Source organism: Onychomys torridus, chromosome 3, assembly GCF_903995425.1.
Source record: "Onychomys torridus chromosome 3, mOncTor1.1, whole genome shotgun sequence".
NCBI classification, from domain to species: domain Eukaryota; kingdom Metazoa; phylum Chordata; class Mammalia; order Rodentia; family Cricetidae; genus Onychomys; species Onychomys torridus.
In genome coordinates this window covers 32,291,368-32,310,347 of record NC_050445.1, presented here as the reverse complement: position 1 = coordinate 32,310,347, position 18,980 = coordinate 32,291,368, and the positions used below count along the sequence as shown (strand labels likewise).

Sequence of the window (18,980 nt, the reverse complement as noted above, 5' to 3'; positions counted from 1 at the left end):
AAAATATCACCATAGAAGCCTGTCCTGGAACTCACTCTGTAGACCAGGCTGGCCTCAAACTCACAGAGATCCACCTGCCTCTGCCTCCTGAGTGCTGGGATTAAAGGCATGCACCACCACTGCTCAGCCTTTAAGTGTTGTTTTTAACAAAATCTCAGTCATTCAATTTTACCAATTAAGACTCGGGAGCCAGATGCTGGGGTGAAAGTCTGTTAGCTCAGAGAGGCAGAGAAAGCACCCCGCTCATCTTCCTCCTCAGCTGACGTCCTCCAAACCTCTTTTTCTCCTACACTGTCTCAAACCAGACCCCTCAAACTGAATGTTCCTTCCTCTGCTTCCTGTGTGTCTCTCTCTTTGTCCACCTCGTTTCCTTTCACCCTCTATGGTTTTTCTTAATAACACAATATTCACTTCCTGTCAACTGGTTGCTTGCTCCACCTCTTGACCTATGATTGACTTTATGTAATCCTGTTTACAATAGTCAAGCAGAAAGCACTGGGATTAAAGGTGTGTTCCAGGGCTGGGCCACACCACAACTATAAACAGGTTTTTCCAGTAAATAATGCAATCTCAGGGTTCACAGTATGATCAAAGAAAATTAATTAAGTGGCAGAACCTGACACTGGAGACCTATTAACTGTCCTGGGAAGCAAGTCGGGGGGTGTTGCTGACTTTAAGTTTTCCACTCTCATGTCATTTAGTTAATTCCTCCAGGATCACCTCAGTTTTAGTACAGCCTTACACACAGGACAATATCCTACTCTGAGCTATGTCCAGAATTACTTCACTTACACATAAGCACTGATGAACCAGTCTGCCTCTGTCTTAGGCTTGAAAGCCATCTTATAGTAAAGACAAACTAGGTTCATTCTTGTTTGTGATTAAATCTCTTGTTTCTGAAGGATTGGCTGTAACCTTAACTACAAATGGCTCTGTACTGCCTGTTCCAGGAAACAGCAATTGTGTCTTTGTTTCAAAAAGTTGTAATGACCATCTAGCAACCCTACCTTTGTTTCAAAAAGTTGTTATGACTACCTTGTTATGACCACCTTATGTTCCGATTCTGTAATCCTGACTAATTCCCCTATCAAATCCTCCATTTGGAAACCCCCTACCCCTGAGCTATAAAGTCCTGAACTTCCTCATATCCAAGGCTGACCTCTTGAACCCCACCTTAGGGGAAGGGAGCCCTGTATACATGAATAAAAAGCTTACTTTAATAAATTTGACCATGGTTATTTGTGTCTATGGTCTGTCTACTTGAAAGACCCCATACCCTTGGGATACTTTTGTCTGCGGGAGGGCACCCCAGAAACCAAGATTCCAAACCAGCAGATGCAACAAGCAAGAGGAATTTATTCAGCGCTGGCGCGAGCGGACTCTCTACCCCATCAGTTAGAGAGCCCGAGCAGTGGTTACAAGCATTTTTAAAGGCAGAAACTACAAAGTTAGCATAAGATACCAGGTGCCCCAGGTTTGGCCCAATTTAAAAAATCATCATATAATTCAGCAATCATTTTGCTATGTGGGAAATTTTGTAACACTCGTCGTAAACTGGTTGGCTCAGGGGAGATCTAGGGGGAGCGGTTACTCTGGAGGGGAGTTCACATAGTTATAGGCTTGTGATTGGTTGACATTTGACCTAGTTTGCTGGGCTCGCCAGATGGTCCTTATCTTGGGTCCCATTTGAGGAATTTTTAAACAGAGACTTATGTTCCTTTATTTTATTTTTTTATCTATAATTACAGACCTTGTCCCAAGGCCGTCGTCTGGACTCTGAAACTTTTTACTTATTTCCAGGGAGGGGATGGGTCAGTGTCTAATGCAAGCAAGTTTACAGAAGCAAAGTCAGCAATTTGCAATGGCAAAATGTATCTCTAATTTTTTTCTCATCCTCAAATCTTTTGTGATTAACAACATATAAGCTTTTTTAGTCATGTATGTACAAAAGCTTGTCTCCTGTCACTTCAAGCTCCAGAAAGATCTTTACTCAGCTTTTTGTTGTTTTTAGAGACAGGATTTCTCTGTGTAGACCATGCTGGCCTTGAACTCAAGAGATCAGTTTGCATTTTCCTCTCAAGTACTGGAATTAAAGGCATGCACCATCACACCTAGCTTTTGACTAAACATGTAATTTCTATTATCTTTATTAAAAGCCCATTAAGAGAAAGTTGTTGCCTACTAGCCTAAAACAATGGAATCTACCTCTGGGCTGGGGACATGCCATTGTCTTCATCTTTAAACCTTAATCCAACTGGCCTGAAAATCATATGGCTAAGGAAGGCAGGTTCACCTTGAGACAATGTACTTTGCCTTCACAAAATTCCTGGTCCCTAGTGCAGTAGTTGCAAATTCCCCAGGACGTTCTCCAGGAGTCCTGACTCAGAACTGTCCATCTTTCCCTTCTTCTTCTCTTCTTTGTTTTTCTTTCGGATGCTAGCCTGATACAAGTTCTCGGGTACTCTGGGCTTCCTTACTCTTTCTCTAAAGCTCCCCTCTTGGCCATGTGACTACTATGTGACTGACCTCTAAGTTTGCTTAACAAAAATGGCATGGCTTTTTTCTCTTCCACTTCTTCATCTTCCTCTGGGCAGCTGGCACGATTTACAGCTTGCCTGCATTGGGCTTTTTTCTTTTAAACTCTAATAAAATTTCCTCCAGCTTCCCTTTGAGGTTCTTAAATTCTTTTATTAATGAGAGGAAGAACCTCAAGAGGGGACTCTGATTTCCCTAGTAACAGGTGGCAACTCCCATGGGACTCCCCAGAATTTCCGGTAACAAGCGTGGGAGAAGGAAAACATGAAATATAATACTGAAACTTTTTTATTTTTTTGTTTTTCGAGACAGGGTTTCTCTGTGTAGTTTTGGTGCCTGTCCTGGATCTCACTCTGTAGACCAGGCTGTCCTTGAATTTAGAGATCCACCTGGCTCTGCCTCCATATTAAAGGCGTTCACCACCACCGCCCGGTCACTGAAACTCTTAAAACTAAGAGCTCTTCCCCCCACTTTGAGACAGGGTTTTACACTGACTATAACCTAGGATGATCCTGAATTTGTAGTGATTCTCCTGCCTCAGCCTCTGGAGTATTAGGAGTATAGGTGTGTGCCACCACATCTGGATTTTTATTTAACAGCTTAATATTCATGTAGTTAAGACATCTGCAAATCGTCGTTTATTTAATCCTTGAAAAATTAACTGTTTTTATTCATTTAAAAGGCAAAATTAATTTCACCTTTTTCCATTGGGGTAGTTTTTGTTTTGTTTTGTTTTGTTTTAATTCCGACAATTTTGCAATTTCTCTTCCTATATTTCACACTCATTTCATTCATCACAGAGATGAATACAGGGCCAGAAAAAAAATTCAAGCTGCCTGCACGCTTCCCTTTTCACACAATGTGTGTGTGCTTGCACAACGTGTTTTGGTTCTTTTCTCATTTGCACGTTACTTACTTCTCCTTCATCCTCCCTCCTCTCCAGCTTCCAGTCTCCTGGAGTAGCAGCAGTTTTCTAAGCAGTTTCTTAATTAACCAGGTGGGGTAGACAAGGTGGAGCCCCGCCCCTTGGGCGGGGACGTAGCTGCGGGCCGAACCAGGCGCCGGCACCGGCTCCTTAACAAACGCTCCCTTTACTATCTTCAGAGGCGAGACACTCACGCACACACACACAGCGAGCCAATCAGCGGCCGCGGTCCACGGCGTCCGGAGCGGGGGCTGGCTCCGCCCACTCCCAGCCTCCCGCGGGGGCCGTCCGAGCCTCGCGGGCTCCCGCAGGCCCCGCCCCCTGGGCAGGCGCGGCGGCTATTGGCTGGCGCTCCGCTTGCTGTCGCCGCGGTTGCTGGGAGAGGGAGGTGGGGGCGGGGCCCGCGGTGGTCCAAGGGGCCCGAGAGAAAGGCTGCTAGGCGCGGGAGGGCGCGCTGGGCGGATTCGAGCGTCTCGGCGGCGGTTTGCCTGGTGGCCCCGCGCGGCGGCGTCGCGGTGCGGGAACCGGTCCCCGTTGACAGCTCCGCGTCTTCCGGCCGCGCCACTCGGGAGGCGGCTTCCTCCCTGCGCTCCCTCCGCGAGTCCGCGCGGCCTCCGAGGAGAAGCGGGAGGCGGCGGAGGTCGTCGGGGGCGGCGGGCGGTGAGCGCGCTCCCGCTTCCCCGGCGGCGGCCGCAGGACAATGGAGGTAGCTGTGGAGAAGGCGGCTCCGGCCGGGGGCCCCGCAGCGGCGGCGCCGAGCGGAGAGAACGAGGCCGAGAGCCGGCAGGGCCCGGACTCCGAGAGCGGCGGCGAGGCAGCCCGGCTCAACCTGTTGGACACTTGCGCCGTGTGCCATCAGAACATCCAGAGCCGGGCGCCCAAGCTGCTGCCCTGCCTGCACTCGTTCTGCCAGCGGTGCCTGCCCGCGCCCCAGCGCTACCTCATGCTGTCGGCGCCCGCGCCGGGCTCGGCAGAGACCCCTCCACCCGCGCCCGCTCCCGCCCCCGCCCCAGGCTCCCCGGCCGGTGGTCCTTCGTCATTCGCTACCCAAGGTGAGAGGGGCCCGCGAGGTGGCGGGCGCGACCCGCTGTCACGCGACTGGGGAGGGGTGAAGAGGGCCCCGGCTGGCCAAGCGACTTGGCGAGTCCCTCACTTTTGAGGAGCTCTGACGGCCGCGGCGAGTTTGCAGCTCCCCGCCGCCTCCGCGTAGCTTTGTCCGGGTGCATATGATCCGGATCAGCTCGTGTACACCCGGGTTGTGCGAGCCGGAGAGGGGGAGGGAGGGATGGAGATGAAGTGATGGGGAGTTTCTTTGATGATTGATTGCAGATTGGTTGCCGTCTGTTTCGAATCTTGTGCGTTCGGAGCTCTTTACCTTAATGAGTTCCCTCTCCCTAGCCTCTCCGTTGGGGACAAAGGAACCCGGAGAATGAGTTTTGCTGTTTGCTGCTCTCGGAGATTTTATTCCGAGCGACACGATAAAGGGCAGAAAGGAAATAGACTTCCAAAGTGTTTTGTACGCAGTAGTTGGAAGTTACTTTCTCTTTTGTGGTGTTATTGGGTAATTAGTTTTTGACAGGTAGTTCCCATTGCTTATGTTAACAGGCTTAAAGCATTTAAAGTAACAGTCATTTCTGGGAGAACGCCTGAAGTTTTCAATGCTGCAAATATTTGGGCAAATTAACGTCTTTTAAAAATACGAAATAACTGCGGAAGAGAAATCTGTTTCTATTCGTGGTTTTTGGTTTGTTGGTGTATGTGTTTTGTTTGGCTTATGTAGTGACCCAGACTTGTTCACAACTAGCAATCTTCCCGCCTCAGCCTCTCCAGAGTAAGAAGGATCATCACAGTCATGAGCCATCACACCTGGTGGCTAGTCACTTTTAGCATGTTTTAAAGGGAGTAACTGTTTTGAGTTAATATGTTAACTAATTACACTAGGTTGGGATGTGATTGAGGGCTTGGATTGTTGTCTTAGATTCACTTAGCTCTATGTTGTATTTAGTCATAGGAAATTATTTTCCAAGGGTCTCAGTTGTTATTTGGAATCCACTGGATACCACTCAGAAGTAATGTATAGCCAATTGAAAGTTTTTATTTGATTTGGCTGGGATTACACCCAGGTATTCAGGGTGCAAATGCAACATGGTGGTTCTTGACCTGTGGGACATGACCCCTGGGTCTAACTACGTTTTCACTGGGGTCGCATATCAGATATTTACATTACAATTCATAACTGTAGCAAACTTGCAGTTATGAAGTAGCAACAAAAATAATTTTATGGTTAGGGGCCAGTCACCACAACATAATGAACTGTATATTAAAGGGTCATAGCATTAGGAAGGTTGAAAACCACTGCTGTATAATTAATTTTTTTATTCATTTTACATACCAACCACAGATCCCCCTCTCATCCCTCCTCCCGATACCTCCCACCCCCTGCCTTCTACTCCCTCAACTTCATCCCCTCCTCCAACGGGGTAAGTTCTCCCATGGAGGGACACTAAGCCTGATACTTTCAGTTGAGGCAGGACCAGGCCCCTCCCCACTTTATCAGGCGTGAGCAAAGTGTTCGACTATAGGTAATGAGATCCAGAAAACCAGCTTACACACCGGGGATAGATCCTGAACACACTGCCAGGGGCCCCTCAGACAGACTCAGCCACACAACTGTCTCCTGTATGCCGAGGGTCTAGTTCTGTCTATGCAGGTTCCACAGCTATTGCACTAAAGTTTATTTGAGTTCTTTTGAGCTTGGCTCAGTCATCATGATCTTGACACCCCAGCCCCCACCCCCGTTCATATAATCCCTCTTCCCTTGATTTGACTAGACTCCTGGTGCATGGTTGTGGATCTCTGCATCTGCTTCCATCAGTTACTGGATGAAGACAGTTAGGGTATTCACCAATCTGATTACCAGGGTAAGCTAGTTCAGGCACCCTCTCCACTATTGCTAGTAGTCTAATTTGGGGTCGTCCTTGGGGATTCTTGGGAATTTCCCTAGCACCAGATTTCTCCCTTAACCCATGATGTCTCCCTCTATCAAGACATCTCTTTCATTGCTCTCCCACTCTGTCCCTCCCCCAGCTTGACCATCCCCTTCCCTCATGTTCTTATTCCCCTTCCCCTCCTCTCTATTGCCTATTCCCAGTTTACTCATTAAGATCTCCTCTGTTTCCCCTTCCCAAGGTGATCCGTACATCCCTCTTAGGGTCCTCCTTGTTTCCTAGCTTCTCTGAGCTATGGGTTATAGTCTGATTATGAGCAAGGAGCTTTTGAAGGCAAAAAACACATCCTATTATCCTGGCTGGTGGTTGCAAGGAGGAGTGGTTGTACAAACAAGCAGTTTAACAGAAGCTAAGATAAGCAGTTAGCTGGAGGAGCAGTTAGCTGCTGTTTGCACAAGCAGGCAGTTTAACAGAAGCCAACATAAATTAGCTGAGCATTTTGTCCTCACATTCTTAGAATAGAGTTTGGTAATTTTCCACAAGATTCACCAGTCAAACCTAAAGTGGCCTCAGCAAAAAATACAGGCTAGAGAAACCTCTGCACTATCTTGCCCTGTCATATTCTCTTAATTGGTTCTATGGGCATTAGACAAAACATTGACTTGTCCTGTTCTGGGGGACATGATTGGTCCTAAGGATCAGTAGCTTAACTAAGTTTATTCTCTGATATATTGGCCATGGAGTTGAGGATGCAGGGCCCCACAGTTAGCTGGATCAGGATTAAGAATCAGGCTAATGCTGACAGTAGGGTGGTCAGCCATGGGGACCAGATAAACATCCTGATACCAATTCTCTGATCTGTGTCTCCTTTCTTCCTTTTCTTTAATGTTTTCCCTGACCATGGCAAGGTTTCCCTAATTACCTCTGATTGGTTGGCACAGAAATAGCAAGTTTCTCTTAAGACTATGCCAAGTCTTCTGTTTCATTAAAAAAGAAAAAAGTAGATCTAGCCTCCTTCAAGTTCTGTAGGACTACCTCTGTAAGGGAGTTAATTTGGCTCTCCAGCCTAGAAGTAGAACTCCCCAAATGGTCTAGGTCTGAGTGTATCTGAGAACTGAGTTCCCTAAAGTTTTGATTCCCAACAATCAAGGCTGATGTGCCTATGGCAGCTGCACTGGCTGTTCCTGTCCCTATGAGAGATTGGGGCTAGAATTGGGGCCTGTTTGAGGCAAGGCCAGGATGAGCTTTCTCCTCTTCTCCATTATAGGCATATACATAAAGGATATCCATTAGTATGGGCTAGGTAGCAAGCCAGGTAGGTAGCTTCAGGGGCATGAAAGAATATGCAGTCTTCGAGGCTATTTTGGTTCATTGGGCATTTGAGCAAGCCTTATTGTAAGGTGAAGAAGCAAGATTATAATTTGAGGACAATATGCAGGTACGTTGTCCTGGGCAGGGTAACTCGCCATTGGCAGGGCATGAATAAAATTGTAATTTCTGAAGGCCTTACTCTATCTACTCTTCTTCATAGCCTGATTTACTGACCCTTGTCCCTCCTCTAGGTCCATATTGTTTCACTACTGGAAGGGACATAGAGATTCTTATCCCTGGTGTTTGAGTTCCTATGTCCAGGTTTGGGGCTGGTGGAAATTATGTATCCTGGGTTAGTAAACTCTGGTCAGTCTTATCTTTAAAGAGTCTGAGGTCCAAGTGATGGTCTATCTGTCATTGTCCCCAATGGTTGCTTTTAATGTTTTTAGTTGGGAGTGATGACTCCAAGGGATGACACCAGTTACTTTGACAGCAGTTGGAATGGTGAGGATGACTGGGTGGGGTCCCTCCAGACAGGTTCCAGGGTCCAGGTAGGGATCTACTTTATCCAAACCAAGTCTCCTGGCTGGAACTGGTTCAGAGGTCAGAGAGGGCAGGATTCCCTTCACACTCTGGCCAGTGGCCTGGCAAGTTCCTGCTAAGCCTGCAAGTACTTGAGAAGGGAATGATTAGACATTTCTGCTTGGAGAATAGCTTGGAGTTTGGGGAGGATGGGAAGTGGTTTCCCAAACTAATTTCAAAAAGAAGTAATCCCCTCTCAGTATTGAGTACAGTGGGCTCTGAGCAGGGCAAAGGGAGGAGGCTGGCCCAGTTTTTGCCAATTCCCAGGACCAGTTTGGTCAGAGTCTCCTTGAGAGTTTTATCCATCTTTTCTGCCTGACCTGAACTCTAGCCTATATGCACAATGCAATTTTCAATTAATAACTTTGTCAGAGTTTGAGACACTTTGGCCAGGACATTGTTGGAGCAGTCCAAACCTAGGATTTATTTCCTGAAGAAGTTTCTTAGTTACTATTGGAGCAGTCTCTGTTTGGAAGGAGTAGGTAGGCTTCCACCCATCGCGAGGAGGTATCTACAGACACCAGCAAATATAGCCAAAACCAGCCTGATTTCAATAAAGTCCAACTCCAAATGTTTCCCAGGCCCATGTCCTCAAGCCTGGATTCTTTGTGGGATCTTCTTCTCCCTTTGAGGTTTACCTGAGTACAGATGGCACTGCTAAAGGTGGTGTCTTTAATAAGGCTTTCAAATTTGGAACATAATACCTGGATCTGAGGAGCTAACAGCTTTTCGTGGCTCTTAGGTGGGTAGCTTGGTGGAGGTCCATAACCCATCACCTTCCTAGACTCATGAGAAGGATGGATCTGCCATCCAGCAGCATCTACTACCACCATCCTTTATCCTGTATGGCTAGTTCTTGCTTTCAGTCTCCCCTGGCATGCATTATAAGTGGTCTGATAAGCTGGCATCTGGCAGGGCTTCTAAGACTTGGAGAGGCCCCACTAGTTCTGTCTAGGGCTACTTCCTGGGCAGTCACATCAGCCACTCTGGTTTCTGGGGAATCTCCTTTGTGGTATCCTTTGCCATGGACAATGGCTACACTCTTGGGTAACCAGATAGCTTCTAATAGCGCTAAGATTTCTTCTCTGTTTCTGATTACTTTTTCTGCTGAGGTTAAAGGTTCTCTTTTTTCCTGAATAGCCCTATGGATCTGGGCCATGGAGAAAGAATATTGCCTATCAGTGTATATGGTGACAGCATAGTCTTTCCACCAGCAGAATGCTTGGGTCAAAGCTAAAAGCTCAGCTTGTTGAGCTGAGGTTCTCCTGCTTAAAGATTGTGCCTAGATAATGTTATCTTAGGTCACTACTGCTATTCCTGCATACCTGATACCATCTTGAACGAAACTGCTTCGATCTGGTGTCACCAATGGGACATTAGTCAGATCAGGCCTGATAGACTGGATTAAGTCCACCTCAGTCTATCACCTCAAGACAGTCTTGCAGAGGTTCTGTGAGGTCGAGGGCTAACATGTGGAACTAAAATGCAGGGTTGATTCAGAAGCAGGGCTTGGTATTTGGGTCACCTCACCCCACCCCAGGCATTAGACATCATCTCTTGGGTGCCCCCCTCAAGAGGGCCTCATTAGAATATGGGGCTGTCAAGAACAAATCTTGCCCTAAAGTTAATTTGCCAACTGCTTTTATCAGCAGGGTCATGGCAACTATAACCCTTAGACATGCTGGCCATCCACCTACAACTGGGTCAAGTCTCTTGGACAAATAGGCCACCAGTCTTTTTCCAGGGTCCCAGAGTTTGCATGAGGACCCTTTTGGGAATGCCTCCAGCTCCATCCACATACAAGTGAAATTGCTTAATAATGTCTGGAAGGGCCAGGGCAGACACCAGGGCCTTTTTCAAGGTTTTGAAGAAGGCCCTCTTGCTCGATCTCAGTTCATTCCAAAGGCTTTGTACTCCTGGTGCTGACATATAAGGGCTTGGCTGTCTCAGCAAATTCATATTCATGGTCGGCAATATCTATCTAACTGCCCCTAGGAATTCCCATACTTGTTTTGTGTTTTGTTTTTGTTTGTTTGTTTGTTTTAATATGGGAGCAGGGATTTGCAGGACAGCTGACATACAGTGTATGCATTTGCTTTCCTTCCTCTAGGTTGTATCCTAGGTATATGACCTGAGGGACACATAGCTGAACCTTCTTGGTTGAGACTCTGTACCCTAGGGCTCGGAGGGATTCTAAAAGGCCTTCTGTTGCCTGTCTGCATTCCTCCTCAGTGGTCAAAGCAATGAGGAGGTCATCATACACTGGAGCAATTGCTGCTTTGTGGATATTTTGTCTAAATTCCTTTCTTAGGGCTTTATCAAACAATGTTAGTGAGTTTTTTTAAATTCTTTCTTCTGGTCTGTTTCCTTTATATCCTCTTATCTGTTTCTCTAAAGGCAGCCATCACCACATGGGAGTTTCTTTCCTTGTCTGTCTTTGAAAAGTTGACACCTACTCATCCCTTCAAATCCCTCTGTCTTAGTAGTTTCTGTTGCTGTGAAGAGACACCAGGACCACAGTGTAACTCTTACAAAGATTTAATTGAGGTGGCGACTTACAGGTCAAAGGTTCAGTCTATAATCATAGTGGGGAGCATGGCGGCATGTAGGTTAGACACGGTGCTAGCTATATCTTGATCAGAAGGCAACAGAATTCAGTGACATGCTTCCTCCAACAAAGCCACATCTTCCAATAGTACCAGTCCCTATGGGCTAATGGGGGCCTGTTACATTCAGTCTACCACACCCTCTAATTTCTGCAGCTTTCTCCTTAAGTCTAGGACCAGCTGCGTGACAAAGGCAATATTAGTGTCACACTGGTTTTCTGGGGCATCTAGGTTTATGAGGATGAATAACCTGGTATGCCTCACAGAACCTTTTCAGTAACTCAGCGGGCAGTTTGCCATCAGGTTCTTGAGTATCTTGACTTACCTTGGATAAGCTGGTAGGTTTTATGGTTGCCACTTTAAATCCTTGCAGTGATGTTTGGTGGGAAGTTTCCAATGTCTCCTTACCTACAGTGTTATTAGAGTCCCAACTGGGTCCAGTTGATGGCAAGGTTCACTCTGTCTGGGCCTCTACTTTGGGAAGCATCCATCTACCCAGCCCCAGAGTCGACTGCTTTCCAGCCAGATTTGGGTCTACTTGGTTATAAACAGGGTGGCCAGGAGCTCCTGGCAATCACTCCAAGTCAGCTGGTGTGTATAGAAAAGTCTCCAACAAACTGATAAGGTGCTGTCCTGAAAGGGAGTGTTTTAGGTCTTCTAGTTATATAAATCTCTGATAGAGAAAGGGGAGAGCAGATGATGGTTTCACAGCCTCAGACAAAGCCTGTCTGGCCTCCCCATAGCCAGAGAACTCTGCGTGTTGGTGGGGGGGGGGGACCAGGTGTAATAGAGCCAGCCTCCTGGCCTCTCCTCTGGGGAGGACCATCTTCTCTAGCCCTTCTCACATTTCTCATTGGTCCAGTCAGAACATAAGGAGGGAATGTCCATCTCACCAGGCATATTTTTTCCCCGAGTCAGCGTTTCTCTGTAGGTTTGGAGCCTGTCCTGGAACTCACTCTGTACACCAAAGATCTTCCTGCCTCTGCCTTTCAGTGCTGGGATTAAGGGCGTGCGTCACCACCGCCAGGCAGGACCAGGCATGAATTAACTGGGGGCATTTTGGCTTCAGGTTCTCAAACTGAGTTTAGTAATTTTCCACTGGGCTTTCTATCAAGGAAATCAAATTCTAGTCAAACCTAAAATGGCTTCAGCAAAACTACAAGATGGAGGAACCTCTGGATTGTCTTGCCCTGTCACAGAATACTTAAGTTGGTGCTATTGCTATCCATAATTAACTGCCCCTTTGTCTCAGATTTTTGAGTTACTTGCCTTTGCTCACCATCAGTGAGATTTGAGCTACTTTATTAGGTTGCAAGTAAGGTAGACTCTCAGATCATTTTACTGTAGGTTATTTCAGAGTGGCTTACTTGCTGGAAAGATAGTGCAGGTATAACTTAAATCTTATTTGTTCTCTTGTTTGTTTGTTTTTCCAAGACAGGGTTTCTCTGTGTAGTCCTGGCTGTCCTGGAACTCATTTTATAGACCAGGCTGGTCTTGAACTCACAGAGATCCACCTGCTTCTCCCTCCTGAATGCTGGGATTAAAGGTATGCGCACCACTATCTGGCAAATCTTATTTCTTGTTTGTTTTTGAGATAGGATCTCACTATGTAAACCCTGGCTGGTCTCTGCCTTCTGAGTGTTGGGTTCAAAGGCATGCTCTCTTAGGCCCAGATAAATCTCAGCTCTTAATGTATATGTGTATGTAATACTTAATGCTTGTATTGATGCTGGAGAATAAGCCTTGTGAATAAAACCACATGCTACCATGAAGCCCCCAGTTCTTAATTCTTAGACTCATTTTAAGTTTTCTTTTTGTTGCCCCTCCCCCATTTTCTTCTTAATGGGTGTTTTGCTTGCATGGATATGGATATATGTATAACATATGTGTGCCTGGTCTATAGAGAGAGTTCCAAGACAGCCAGGGCTGTTACACAGAGAAACCATGTAAAAGACCAAGAAGAAAAGAAAGGAAACATTTAAATCAAAATATAGTGTCTTTTTACTAAGGAAAAGACAAAATGAACCCCTGTATAAGGGGTTAAAGTTACTTATTCATTACTTGAAGTAAGTTCTTTCTAGCCCAGGCTGCCCTTGGTTGGATCTGTGGTGATAGATCTTCCTGCCTCATCCACATAACTGCTAGGATTACAGGTGTATAAAGATTTTGTTTGTTTTAACATTTTGTGTTCTGTATGCTCCTTTACCCATCTGCCATCCCTGTCAGTCTCCCTTCTTTTCCTACAAACCTGTTTCCCATGTTTATGACTTTCTGTATTGTTTTGTAACCTATTGAATTTAACCAAGGACCATCTGTGTGACCATGGGTTTTTGTGGGCTCATCAGTGAGTTGTGGTGGTATTGTGTTCCCCAAAGTATTGTGTGTTCCCCAAAATAAACTTATCTGTGGTCACAATATTAAACATGAGAATAGGCAGTGGTAGCACATGCCTTTAATCCTAGCATTTCGGAGACAGAAATACCTCTGGATCTCTGAGTTCAAGGCCACATTAGAAACAGCCAGGCATGGTGACACACTCCTTAATCCCAGAAATCCAGCCTTTAATCCCAGGGAGTGACGGCAGAAAGTAGAAAGATATATATAAGGCGTGAAGACCAGAAACTAGAAGCATTTGGCTGGTTAAGCTTTTAGGCTTTGAAGCAGCAGTTCAGCTGAGAGCCATTGGGATGAGGACACAGAAGCTTGCAGTCTGAGGAAACAAGACCAGCTGAGGAACTGGCGAGGTGAGGAAACTGTGGCTTGTTCTGTGTCTCTGATCTTCCAGCATTCACCCCAATAACTGGCCTTGGGTTTGATTTCATTAAGTCCTCTTAAGATTCCTGCTATAGTGAGTACACAACTGAAGATAATGAGTGTCAGTAGCCAATAGTAGCAAAAAAAGTAGGGGTTCATGAGGCCCTTCCCCATTCATGGCTGACTGTAGGCAGGGCTAGTCTCGCACAGGCTCAGTACCAATAACCACAGCTGCTGTGAAGTTTCTGATTAAATGGATATATCTCTGCATTTTGCAGGATTTCTGTTTTCCAGCTCTTGAATTCTTTCCACTCCCTTCCCTTGATTTTCCTGAAGCTTAGAGTGGGAGATGTATATGTCTTGTTTAGGGCTGCACCCTTGTCCATCATTTATATTTAGATTCTTCTGCAGCCATGAGTCTTTGTATTCACCATGGTTCTCTGCAGTCTTCTTTGATGAAGACTAGGAGTAGCACTTGTCTCTAGACAGGATATTTAGGAGCACTTTTATACTGTGTCTGTTTACTAACCAAGAACAGTAAGTGCTCCCTACTCCCTTGGGTATATGACTTTCCCCAAGCATGGGTGGTTTTGGTTTTATTTTGTTTTGAGACAGGGTCTAACTGTAGACCTGGCTGGTCTTGAACTTACAGAGATCCACCTGCCTTTGCTTCCCAAGTTCTGGGAGTAAATACATGTGCTGTCAAGCATGGGATTTTTATCAGGTTTCCAATGTTAGGAGGCATGGATTCCTTCTTAAGGAATGTGCCTCAAATCCTAAGAGTAGGCAGTTGGTTACCCTCATAATAATCATGTCATTATTGCAGTTGAGCATCTTCCCAGGCAGGTTAATTTTGTAGTTTGTAGGGTTCAGAGCTCAGTGAGACCCTTGGCCTCCCCCCCCCCCCCCCCAGCATTCTAGCCAGAAAGGAAGTTTCTAGCTCAGTTCCAGCTTGATTTCTCTATGTCTTGGAACTCAAGTGTATGGTGTCAGCAGTAGAGTTGGTTTTATTTGTCTTTTTTTTTTTTTTTTTTTTTTTGTTGTTGTTTTGAGACAGGGTCTTTCTGTGTGTCTCTGGCTGCCCTGGAACTCACAGAGATCCACCTACCTCTACTTCTCAAATGTTGGGGATTAAAGGCATGTACCACTAGTCTGGCCTAGCAGTGGAATCTTATAATCCACATATGGTATGTAACCTAGAGGAGCAAGATCATGTATTTGGGGAGAATTTCTATATGAGTGAGTCTCTTTGTGGGTGTGTGCATGGATCCTTTGAGCTGGAGTTAGAAGTGGCAGTGATCTGCCCAGTAAGGGTGCTGAGAGTAAAACTTCGGTCCATTTGGCCTTCTGTGGCAAAAACAGCAGGCTCTCTTAACGACTGAACCATCCCAGAATCCTAGGACTGAGATTTTTATTTAGTGATGATTGCTTCTAGAACCAGCATTGTATAGCTATGCAGGTTCTCTTCTTTCCAACTCTTATGCTTTTAAAAAAAGTTTCTTTTGCATGGTTGTTTTGTCTTTGTGCATGTTTGTACACATATATGCTTGATGCCCTTTGAGGCCATAAGAGGGTATCTATGTATTGCATGCATGCAGTGACCACTGAGGCCCGAAGGAAGTCAAGAATCCTCGGAGCTGGTGCTCTAGACCTTAGTTTTCGTGAGTCTTTGTGTATGTATGTGGGTGTTTGAAAGGAGGTTTACTTTGTTAACATTCTTCTCATGAGTTTCTGAGTACAAGCATCATAAGTCAAATAATATCTAAGCAGGTGAGATGTAGAGCCACTAATCTGAGGGTATATGGCTCAGGCTTGTTGGCAGAAGTTTCTATCCCACCAGGAGCTCCCCAATAAACACACTGAGGCCTACATCAATTGTAAATGCTCAGCCAATAGCTCAGGCTAATTACTAACTAGCTCTTACATTTTAAGTTAACCCATATTCCTTATTTACACTCCACCACATGACAGTACCTTTATTAGCATGGCACATTTATCTCCTGCTTCCTCTGCATTTGGCTGGCAACTCCAGACTCCATCCTTCTTCCTCCCACCATTCTCTATTTGGCTCTTACACTTAACCTTATTCTGTTCAGCTGTTGGCTAGTCAGCTTTTTTATTAACCAGTGAGAGCAATACATATTCACACTGTACAGAAGGATTACTCCTCAGCATTTCCCCCTTTTTGTCTAATTAAAAAGGAAGGTTTTAACTTGGATATAGATTATATACAACAAAAACAGTTAAGTAAGAATTACAGTTAAAGTGTCCAGTTTATTTATACTTGGCAAAATTATAGAAAATACTCTATCTTTGTGAGTCTAAATTTGCTTTTTATCATAACTAAGCAAAACTATAAGTTTAACTACTTAGTCAAATACCCTAGAAGGATGAAATGTTACCTAATCTAATTATTCTTTATCAATAAAAAAAAGTCAGGAGTCAGATATCAGGGTAAGAATCTTGAAGATCAGAGAAGCAGGGGAGCAGCCACCAGTGACTTTCTACCTCTTACGTTCCTTTCTCCAGAAAGGCTGAGATCCTCTCCCAGCCCTGCCTCACTGCTTCGTGTCTCCTTTCTGTCTATAGTCCTCCAAATCTCGATGGTTAACTTTGGTCAGCTAGTGGCTGGCTTCTTTCTCTGACTCCAAGCAAGCTTTATTTGTCAGAACATAACCAAAAGCATTCTCAGTTTGGCTCTCTCACCTAACCTTATCCTATCCAGCTATTGGCTAGTCAACTTCTTTATTAACTAATGAAAGTAATACATATTCACTGTGTGCAGAAGGTTTATTCCACAGGACAGGCTGTTCTCAAATTCTTTATCTTCTTCTACATCCCAAGTGCTGACATAGAGTATGCCACACTTCAGCCTCATAGTTTGACCAAGTAAACATATTTCAACTTAAAACATAAAAGTAGCAACAGTAGAAGCTGGAGAGATGGTTCAGTGGTTAAGAGTGCTGGCTACTTTTTTCATAGGACTTGAGTTCAATTCTCAGGACCCGTAGGGCAATTCATAGAAGCCTTTAATTCTAGCTTCAGGGGATCTGATGCCGTTTTCTGTCCTCTGCAGACACTGTGCAAGTGATACACAGACATATGCAGCCAGAACACCCATCCACATAAAATTAATACTTGAGAGAAAAAAAGTATCAACAGTAGAATTAGACAGTTACACTTATCACTAAACTGCCATTATCATCAATTTTCTAGACCCCCCTCATCTAAATTGGTTTTCTAAGACTACTCCTTAAAGGGAACAAGGATGAATAACCACAAAAAAACAAGGGAACCACCTCAGTCTTAACTGTCCTTTTGTTGTGTTTTGAGACAGGGTCTCTCTGTAGATTAAACTGGCCTGAGACTTGTGTAGTCAGTCACTCTGCTTCTGCCTCCCAAGTGCTGGGTTATAGGTGAACCATGCCTGGCTCACTATAATTTTCTTAGTATCTATTTGTTTTATGTAGAAAAAGAGTTAAGAGTTTAGTTTTTCTCTGGAATATTAGATTGGAAAACTAACCTCTTGGAGAAATGTTAACATTGTGGTGACATACTGTCTATCCAGAGCAGTAAACTATTAAGAGCTACTTCTACAGAATAGAAAACACACTTTGACAGGGGTCAGATTTAATTTAATACAAGAATTTAATCTATGTTTCCTTTTTAAGTTTGCTAATTTTGTTTTGAAGATTTTGTATTCATTAGTTATGTGTTCAATTAAAAAATCATGTGAAGGTGTGTATCTGTGAATGTGTACCGTGTGTGAGTGCCTGTAGAGGCCAGAAGAGGCTGTCAGGACCCTTGGAGCTGCAGTTACAGGTAGTTGTTGAGTTGCTGATGGGTGCTGGGAACCAAACTATAAAAGAGTAGCAGGCCCTCTTAACTGATGAGGCATCTATCTCTCCAGCACCATCAGTGTTCCCCACCTCTAAGACTTTCATTTAATTTTTCAGTGTTGGAGATTGAACCCAGAGTCTCATGAATGCCATGCTAGCACTCTACTACTGAGCTGTGCTAAAGTCCTCCCAATTTTGTTAACTGACAGTTTACAATATAGGCACAATTTGGAGAGTTGATTTATAACTAATGTAAGTGCCTTGGAGCTGAGTCATAGCAGAATGCACCCATCTTCTGACCCCTATGTGCTTTGGGTTGTTATTTTGATCGTGTGTTTTCCCTCCTTAAACCCCCTACAAAGCCTATCTCCCTACCCAACCAACTCTATGTTTCTTTCTCTTTCAAAACAACAAAAACCAAAACATAAGAATAGTAATAACAAAACATGGAGTTCATTTTGTGTTGGCCAACTACTCCAGGGCATAGGGCTTGCCCTGGAATGTGGTCCATATACCCAGTGATGCTGCACTGGAGAAAACTGATTTTACCTTTTCCAGCAGGTAAATCAGTTGTAAATAGCTTCTTGTTTAGGGGTGGAATCCCATCTCACTTTAACCTTTACAGGTTTTGTGGGTGCTGCCGACAGTCTCTGAGTTCATATGTGCATCAGTCCTGTTGTGTATAGATGACATTCTTTCCTTGGAGTCATCCATCACCTCTGGCTCTTACAGTCTCTTCTTCTGCATAGATCTGTGGGCCTTGAGGAGAAGGTTTGATGAAGACATTCCCTTTAGGACTGAATGATCCAAAATCTCACTTTCTGTACATTGCCTAGCTATGGTTCTCTGTGTTCATCTATTACAAGAAAAAGCTTCTCTGATGTGGGTTGAGGGAGGGTAACAGCAGTATGTCATTAGGAGTAATTTTAATTGTTGTGTTCCTTTAGCAGAATACTATTATTAGTTTTCCCCTAGGCACATAACCTAGTCTCATATTCTTGCCCATTTCAGCTGTATTGGCCATGAATTCTATCTCATGGAATGGGCCTTAAATCCAATCAAAAAGTGGTTGATTACTGTCATAGCATTAGTGTCATATTACACCAGTATATATCTTGTCAGTAGGTCTCTACTGTAGGTTAGGTTAAAGGGTTTGTAACTGGGTGATATTGATGATCAATCACCTTTCTCCTCTGGTTCCATGCAGAGTTCCAAGACCAGGCATGTAGCCAGTTAGGGATGAAACTTCTAGTTAGGCACCAGCTGGACTTTTTCATGTTCAGTGATATAAGTAAGTCTTGTTTTCAGCTAGAGGCCTTACCATCAGGTTGTAGAGAAGAACCAATAGCCTTGTCAAGAGCAAGTGATAATTTGTGGTGAGGGAATGTTTCATGGGACACTTTTTGGCCAATGATTTGACAAAATGGAACCCATTCCTGACACTGGAAATTTCACTTGGAATTTTAGGGACATTTTGATG

General features: G+C 44.7%; 1 protein-coding gene across 2 annotated transcripts in view; it reads left to right on the top strand.

Moving 5' to 3' along the window:
* The first annotated feature begins 4,090 nt into the window (after positions 1-4,090).
* Positions 4,091-18,980, top strand: part of Trim24 (tripartite motif containing 24) — a 110,516-nt gene continuing 95,626 nt past the window's right edge. For both annotated transcript variants that reach the window (XM_036181155.1, XM_036181154.1), the window contains exon 1: positions 4,091-4,512. In XM_036181155.1, coding sequence (XP_036037048.1) covers positions 4,161-4,512 — 352 coding nt within the window. In that variant the 5' untranslated portion in view covers positions 4,091-4,160. The remainder of the gene's footprint in view (positions 4,513-18,980) is intronic.